This window comes from Cucurbita maxima, unplaced genomic scaffold (genome assembly GCF_002738345.1).
Source record: "Cucurbita maxima cultivar Rimu unplaced genomic scaffold, Cmax_1.0 Cma_Scf00061, whole genome shotgun sequence".
NCBI lineage: Eukaryota > Viridiplantae > Streptophyta > Magnoliopsida > Cucurbitales > Cucurbitaceae > Cucurbita > Cucurbita maxima.
This window is the reverse complement of record NW_019272077.1, coordinates 224,043-233,147: the sequence shown is the minus strand read 5'-3', so window position 1 is coordinate 233,147 and position 9,105 is coordinate 224,043. Positions and strand designations below refer to the sequence as shown.

Genomic DNA, 9,105 nt, shown 5'->3' with positions numbered 1-9,105 from the left:
AATGTGTTTTTGTATTTTATTTTACTTTTTACTTTTATTTGCCCCCAAGCTTTGAAATTTTGAAAATCGAGTAGTGACAATTTAATTTCTAAGTGAGTTTGTAACTTATTTGTGTGTATATATAAGCCTTTATTTTACTATAATTTTTCTGAAAAATCCTATCAAATATTCTAATCATTTTTGCAATGGTATATAATGGTTTATAGACTCAAATGTATAGAGGAATATGCATTGTAACACCGAAATGGTGAATTTCATGACAACTACAGGTATATGTTGATGATTTCGAGTTACACAGAACCCATCTTAAAACTATATAAGAGAATATACAATAATTCATCTTAACAACTACCATTTAACATTTAGATAAATGTTAATATCAAACTCCACCATTTAACCTTTAGATGAATCATAAAATATAAAAGTAAAGCAAAATCGAAAGAGATCGTTAAAAACCAACCAAAAAAGCACAATCCATTCCCACTACTTTTCTTTTGGGTCCTCCTTCCACACATGAATCATGATCATCACTACCACACACACTCATCATCACACACACTAATTTATAATATATGTTTATTACTATCACTATCGAGTTTTGCTTATGTCTAACCCTATCGTAATCGTAACATCATCATAAATCGTAAATAGCTATACTTTTGTAGGATTATATCTAATAGATAAGTAGGCAACACTTCTAACCGCTAGAAACATCTACCAGTTAGGAAGGTTTGGAGGTCGGGTTTTCAAGGTCTTGAGCCTCATGTTCTTGAGAATATCTATTGGCCCAAAAGAGATAGTTGAAGAAATTGACAAGGCTGAGACCCGCCAGCAACCAATAGAACAGATCCAATCTGTCGTTGTTTAGGTCATTATGGCTAAGCCACCCACCACCCGAAGCCCCACCAGTGATCTTATTAACAAGCGACACCAATAAAGAGCTCAAGTAGAAGCCAAACGAGTAGGAGCAATAAGTCATGGCTGTTAAAAACGACTGCATCCCCTCCACGGATTGCTTGTAGAAAAACTCGACCAGACCGACCGCAGTGAAGAGTTCCGAGATGCCGAAAATGATGAATTGTGGTGCGATCCAAAGGATCGAGAGGGATGAGCCAACGACAGAGGAGTTTCGACGCTTTTTCTCAACTAATGCTGCGGAGACCATGGAGAATGTGGCAACGAAGAGGCCTGTGCCGACTCGTTGGAGAGGGGAAATGCCGGAGTTGGTATGGGTGATGCGGCGGGCAAGGGGGACAAAGGCAGTTTCGTAGAGCGGGACGAGGAAGATAAGGATGATGTAAGGGATGGATTGGAGGGAAGCAGGGGGGATTTGGAAGGAGTTGGTGAGGCATGTGTTCATGGCAGCTCCTTGTTGAACTGAGAATGTTTGGAGCTGTGCTAAGATAGTGTTGAAGATTATGGTGCATGCAAATATAGGAATAAGTGATAGAATTATTTTGACTTGTTCCACTTGTGTCACTGTGCAGAGCTTCCATTGACTCTCTTCACTTCCAACTCTCCCTTCTTCACTTTTTATACAAGCTTTGTCAAGGAATCTGTAAATATACATCAGGTTCACAATTTCAGTTAACCTTAATCTATAACCCCTTTGACAAGAAAAACTTGTTAGAATTGAACAACAACGCACACACTCGATAAACAAAAAGAACATGAGAAAGCAAGGAACAATCTTGACTAAAGATTTTATTGATCACTGATGTACATTTAGAACTAAAGATTTTATTGAAAATTTTATTGATGAAAAATATTGACTAAAAATTTTATTGATGACTTCGAATATAGGAAGAGTACACAAGTAAGAAAGTATATGTTAGACGCCTCACTAATGGAATATATATATATGGTTTTAATTTACAATATGATCTATTATATCTATAATGTATAATCTACCCATCTACCTAATAAGAAAGTATATGTATATAATTTTTATGTAAATAGTCATCAGCTACACGTCTAAAAGAACAAAAACAGACAAAAATAGCAAGAAAAACATAATTAGATTTTGACAAACACACCTGAACTTGTCGGTATGGAGAAGTTTAACGACGCCGTTTTGACTTCGATGCAGCATCTCCGAATTGGAAGGATAGATTTGCTTCCTCTTCACAAATGCAGCTACAAAAACCTATCGGCAGAAAGAGAAATGAGAATGTTTGTATAATCCACTACAACTAAATAACGTGTGAAATTTTCCTATTTATAATCAAATAAATTATAATGATATAGAAAACTCAATATATAGAAAATACTATACTAAGAAGACAAATATATCAATATTTTCTTTATAATAAAATATTAAATATGATATATAGGATAAATTATTAAAAAAAAAAAATAAAAACTTTGATATAAAGCGAAAAAAAAGGCCAATGTTTGAGCTTGGATAATTACTTGAGCGATGGGGGTGAAGATGGTGCCACGAGGAGGGCTGTTTCTAAAGAAGGAGGTGCCAGCGAGCAATGAGATCAAGCCAAGAAGCATGGCAGCAGTGGATACGGTGAAGCCAACGTCCATGCCATAGTGGGTTTGGACCCAAACAAGGAGTGTCAAAGCAAGGAGCTCGCCAGTGCAGAAGGCGAAGTAAGCACAATTGAAGAAAGTGGACAGCTTTTGGAATTGGGTTGGGTGTTGTCTTCGAAATTGGTCAGCCCCATGTGATATTATGTTGGGTTTTAAACACCCACTTCCCAATGCCACCAAATACAGCGCTGTGAACAGCATTAATGCCTCGTACCCTTTCGCCTCCATGCACTGTTGCCCTGTTCCCATGTCGCATGCTAGTGGCCTCAGCCTTGGATAATGAGCTTGCACGGTTAGAAGACTAAATCCCTGCAATTGTTTCAATCACTCCAATATATATATTAATCCACCATTGAGCTCTTCCTAGATTCACTTCTTGGTCACCCACTTCAAAATTTTTGTAATTTTTGTTATTAAGGATGTTATCTTACCATCCATCGCTAGTAAATATTGTTCTCTTTGAACTTTTTCTTTCAAGCTTTCCGTCAAAATGTTTAAAATGCATATAGTAGAGAAAGGTTTCCACACCCGTATAAAGGGTATTTCGTTCTCTCCTTCCCAATAAACGTGTGATTCTCTATTGATATATATATTTTTTCAGAAGACCAAAATTAAAATTACGAGAGTTTGGTTAGGAGCTAGGGATTCTCCAAGATGGTATGATATTGAACCGTTTAAGCATAAACTTTCATGATTTTGATTTTTGTTTTTTGAAAAGGCTTCGTACGAGTGAAAATGTATTTCTTATTTATAGATTCATAATCAACTGCTAAATTAGCGGCTAATTATAGGATTTATCTCCCAATGATCTTCGACATTTATGGTCAAAATGACAATAGGATCGTTGTTTGCTCTATTGAAAACAATGATTTAGACGGGAATTTACCGATAGCTCGAGGAAGCCAAAGATGAGCATAGTTCGGAAGCTGCCAAGATAAGAATCGGACAGGAAGCCACCAAGGAGAGACAGAAAAAAAACAGTTCCAACAAAGTTGGTAACAACGTTAGCAGATTTAGAGAGAGGAAAATGCATCTGAGTGAAAACGTAAGTAATGAGATTATTCCCAACTGCTGCTATAGCCATCATCTCAAATGCTTGAAGCCCTGAACCACAACAAACCATATAAACACACAAAACACAAATTAAAAACATAAAAACCGAAACCAAACTCTGTTTCAAACACCAAAAAACAGACCAAGAACAAAGGCAGCGGCAGTCATTCCACCATGTTTGTTAGAGGTGCATGGTCGGCCTCTCCAATCAACAGATGTGTCCTCAGACATGGAAGTTAATTCTTTGCTCTTTGTTTTTGTCTTCTCTAAAGCATCCCCCATTGGATAAATGACCTATTGAAATCTTACCCAATAGGGAGAGAAAAAAGTGTTTAATTTTGCAGCACTATCGAGTGATTTCTCACAAGGCAATACAAATGCTTTGGGATTGGTTTGTATTTATAGCCTTAACGAGCTCGACTCGTGGCAGTTATTGTAGTGGAAACTCGAGGAACATAATAAAGCTAAGTGGAACAAAGTAGAAGTTGATGGCTTGTTACATTATTACATTATTCACCTTAAAATGGTATCTAATAAATCTATACAATTTGACTCTATACACGGTAATTGTTAGTGGTTAAGGATTATTTGATAAGTTGGTTACACGTGTTAATTGGTATACATAACATAAAACTAATTATTTATTTTATTTTTTAATGTTTGAAATGGCACGTGGAGATATAGTGAGCATATATGCCTCCTTCGCCTCTAGCTTCTAACCAACCCTAATACGAGAGGAATGGGTTAGGCCAAACTTGAATAATCTTAGTTATTGAAGGGGGTTTGAGATCGAATCTTACATACTTTTCACACAGACATATGCAAACTTTCAAATTAGATGGTAGACAACTCTTGAGCCATTAGCTAAAGCCATGCACATCTAAGTGGAGAGAGCTCAATCTATGAAGATTTGAGCTTGATAGCAACTCTTGAAAAATAGCACTTGATATCCTATTTGGTGGGCGTGGGCATAGCCCACTTAGCCATCAAGTGGGGAGCACTGACTTTATTGTGTTAAAGAACTAGAAGAATAAAAAAAGCATTGGGTTTTATTTTTTCCAATCTCTAAATCCATCTTGCCTTTGAAAACTTTGATCAACCCATGTCTAATATAATATTTCCCACTTAATTTGCTTATCTCAAGCAAATGAAATGATCTTGGTTAATGGGATTTGATAGGAAATGAAGATTTTGTTGGTGAGTTGATGATTTGAAGGTTAGTAGAGGGACAAGCTGCTGGTTTCACACCGACACATCTAGTGATTGGCTAAGGCTATATGCATGTCGTGATCAAATCTTCTGGTTGGTTCTTTTATTAAGTCAATGATTCGAGCTTGAAAAAAGAGCCCCAACATTGATGGGTTCAAGTTTTTTATCTATTTTCTTTTCGTTTCTAATTGGAGTGGTTATGTTGTGTTGCTGGTATTAGATAGCCTAGGTGACTGTAAGCAATTGAGTACCTAGGGTAGGACCTTCTTGAGATCAGTTGCGTCAGATTGAATGCCTTTTGGTTCAAAATGAACTCGCACAGTAGTTGGCTAGGCCTCGGCCTAGCTTACAATGTTTCACTATTGCATTTAGCTCCACTAAGATTGCTTGAGCCTACTTTGGTCGCTTCTCCACTCCGTCTAACGGACCAAGTTGGACTTCCAACTTTAGGAAGCATTAGTGATGGATAGTGAAAGAGGGAACAATTGAATAATTGATGAGAAGATTGTATTATGAAGAGCAAGAATACTCTCTATATATACATAGAATACAACAAGATATTTAGAAAATCTACCTAAAATCGGTACAAAATTTGGTAACAAACTAGTAAACAAATAAAAAACTAAATCAAATCAAAACTGGATCGAAATCAAAATTAAATCAAATCAAAACTAAATATAACTCCTAACGATTTAATGAGATACAATAATCTAAACAAATACATGATTTTTAACACTCTTCCTTGTTTAGATGGTGTGAACTCCAAGCATTTTCTTGAACACCAATCTTACTCCAATTATCTTTCTGTTTAGAGGTCGATCAACCAACTCCCTTGTTTTGTTTTTCTCGATCATCGAAGGCTCCTCCTCTGACAGGTGCATCATCAACCAAAGCATCTTGTTGTTTACCTTCATACTCTTTTAGTCGTTCATCTTCAGACTCTTCTAACATACTACCAAAGATTAAATTGTTTGGTGCATTAGAAATTTGATTCACCTTCATTAGTTCTTCCCAATTCCATTACTCATTTCCAGCAAAATGAACATCTTGGCTCACAATAACATGACTAGTGTGTGGTTGAAGTAAGCTTTTGATATAGTGTTATACCCAACAAAGATGCCAACTTCTGACTTTTTGTCAAGCTTATCACTCTTGACCTGTGGAATGTAAGTGAAGCAAAGACACCCAAATACACTAAGAAACTTTAAAGAAGGTTTGTAACCATACCAAACATCAAATGATGTTAGGTCCTTCACAATTTTTGTTGAAATTTGATTTTGCAAGCACACAACAGTGTTTGCTGCTTCTCCCCAAAAACGTTTTGGAAGATTCTTCTCATGAAGTATGCACGTCATCTCCATTATGAATCTATTCCTCCTTTCACTGACACCATTCTGTTGAGGAGTGTATGGTGCTGTCAGTTGATGTTCAATTCCAACCTCTTCACAAAACCTGTTAAAAGTTTCTGAAGTGTACTCCTTGCCATTATCTGATCTTACCATCTGAATTAAGCATGCACTTTCATTTTCAACTCTAGCTTTGAATTTCCAAAAAACACCCGCAACTTCTGACTTTCTTTAGCAAGAAGATCTAACACATTCTTGTTAAATCATTAACAAAACAATGTAATAAAGATTACCATTTAATGATGGTGTTCGCTGAGGACCACAAAGATCAGTATGAATCAGTTGTAGCTTTTTCGAGGCTCTCCATGCCTGTTTAGGAAAGGGTTGCCTATGTTGCTTCCCAAAATTACAAGCACGGCAAGGAGGTATGTCATCATCAATGTCAGCGAGTCCTACAAGCTTTTTTGACTGCATCTGAAGCAAACATCGATATTGAAAGTGCCCAAGTCTTTTGTGTCAAATCTCAGTGGCACTAGCTCTGGATATAAAGGCCATATGCTCTTTCTCCATCGGATTTAGAGCAAAGCTTTTTTCTTTCATTTTGACATTGAACAAGTCTTTGCCACTAACATCTTTGATCAATTCTGGTTCAAGCGCTAGAAAGAGGAAAGAAAAGATTGTACACCATCAAGAATCTAGTTGCAGGGGGGACTGATTTCTGTAAGATCCGGGTAGATAAGTCAAGTTGCTCGAGGAGAAGAGGAGAGGGGCGATGAGACCGAGTTTATTCTCAAACAACGCTTTTATAGCCTTTATCAAGTAACTGACCAACACTTAAAGATTTTGATCAATTTTAGGTACAAATAAAACATCTGGAATAAATTTTGTACCTTCTGTTATAGCTACTGTGTCTTTTCCTTTGACTTCCAAGTGTTCACCATTGTCAATCCTCACTCTCTTGACTTCAGTGTCTTTTAATTCCTAAAAAAAAACTCCTTGTCATATGCCATATGATTTGTGCACCCACTGTCAATCAACCATCTCTCGCTTGATTCTTTTTTTGAGAAACAAGTGACCACAAACAATTGATCTTCTTCTTCTTGATCAATTACCTGTGCATCTACTTCTTTCACCTGTCTTTTGACTTTGCAGATCATAGCTTCATGTCCAAGTTGATTGCATTTGGAGCATTTGGCGTCATATCAAAGCTTCATGGTGGATGACCTTTCTTCTCACAATGGCGGCAAGGTGGATAGGATTTTTTGAAACCTCCTCTTTTGTCTTCTGATAATTGGTAAATGAATTTTCATTCGTCGATTGATTTTTGAAATTTTTTTTGTTTTTATACCTGCTGTTGTCTTGATACTTAACAGGTAAGGCACCTTCAATCACCCCTTCTTGCCTCATAAATCTCCTTTGCTCTTGTGCTTGTAAAGCATTCAAGAACTTTGTAAGAGAAATCTTTGACAAGTCTTTGGTGTTCTCCAGAGTAGTAATGGTGACTTCAAACTTCTCTGGAACAGTGACTAGCAACTTTTCAATGATTCTGGAATCATTTAACACAAAACCAAACAATCTCACCTTGTTGGCAATGCTGAGAAGTCTGTCAGAGTACACTCTTTCACCGACTCCGGCTCCTTCATCTTCTACAACTCGAAATCCCTAATCAAATTCAGGACTTTCATTCAACGAATCCTCTCATCTCCTTCATATTCAACCTTGAGATAATCCCAGATTTCCTTTGCTGTTTTGAGGGACATTATTCGCATGAAGATCATTTGAGATACGGCTACAAATAGACAAGCTTTTGCCTTTGATTTTCTTGTCTTCTTTTCCTTTTGTACTTTGATTTGTGCTACAGTAGGATTTTTTGGAAGCGAAGGGACCTCGTAATCCTCTTCTATTGCTTCCCAAGGATTCAAAGCCTCCAAATAAGTCTCCATACGAACTGCCCACATTCGATAATTGTCTCCATCGAAGACTGGTGGTGCAACAACTGAAAAATTGGATTCTCCTCCCATTTTGATCTCACAGATCCCTTAAGAAGATAGCTATAATACCAATTGTTAGTGAAAGAGGGAGTGATTGAATGGTTGATGACGGGTGGTGCAACAACTGAAAAATTGGATTCTCCTTCCATTTTGATCTCACATATCCCTCAAGAAGATAGCTCTAAATCAATTGTTAGTGAAAGAGAGAGTGATTGAATGGTTGATGAGAAGATTGTATTATGAAGAGCAAGAATGCTCCCTATATATACATATAATACAAAAAGATACTTAGAAGATCTGGTAACAAACCAATAAACAAATAAAAAACTAAATCAATCAAAATTAAATCTAACTCCAACGATTTAATCAGATATAGCAATCTAAACAAATGCGTGATCTTTAACACTATCGATAAGAAAAAAATATTAAAAAGAAAATTTAAAGGTCAAGAGTTTTTGTAAAACTCGAGTCTTGATGAGTATTAATTTTTTGCTTTTTTATTTAAAGTTTGAATTTTTGATATTTTATTGACGGCATTCGAAGCTTTAATTGATGATGTAGAAGAAAAAATGTTTAAAAAAATTTCAAAAACTCAAGAAAAATGAAGAATTTGAAAATTAGGTCAAAGGCAACTCTGAGGGGTATAATGGTCATTTCGGCCCCTTTTTCTAAAGAGGGATCTGTAAATGCCCTGATCAAAATGTTTAAGGGAATAATAAGAAAAAAGAAGTAAAAAGGAAAAGAAAAGAAGTGTTTTAGTGTAGCGTGGCACATGTTAAGGGAATGTGGCCGATTGTAGCGTGGCACATGTCAAGCAATGACGATAGAAATGTAGTTGGTCAGGCACGCACCACTCGTTTCATCGTCAGGGTAACCCGATCCAAATTGTCCACTTGACTTGCACTCGCCAAACCAACTCGAACCAATCCATCCAACTCATGACTCGTTTCTCGCCTGAGTGTGCC

The 9,105-nt window shown here is 36.7% G+C and overlaps 1 protein-coding gene across 1 annotated transcript; it reads right to left on the bottom strand.

Annotated features, from left to right (window-relative positions):
• Positions 1-444: 444 nt before the first annotated feature.
• LOC111472001 (protein NRT1/ PTR FAMILY 4.4-like) lies at positions 445-3,948 on the bottom strand. The gene is made up of 5 exons (XM_023117695.1): positions 3,738-3,948; positions 3,428-3,645; positions 2,413-2,850; positions 2,037-2,146; positions 445-1,556 (listed from the first exon to the last, which is right to left on the bottom strand). Exons 1-5 carry the CDS (start codon positions 3,874-3,876, stop codon positions 722-724), a joined length of 1,740 nt encoding a protein of 579 aa, XP_022973463.1. The 5' UTR covers positions 3,877-3,948; the 3' UTR covers positions 445-721.
• Positions 3,949-9,105: the final 5,157 nt, after the last annotated feature.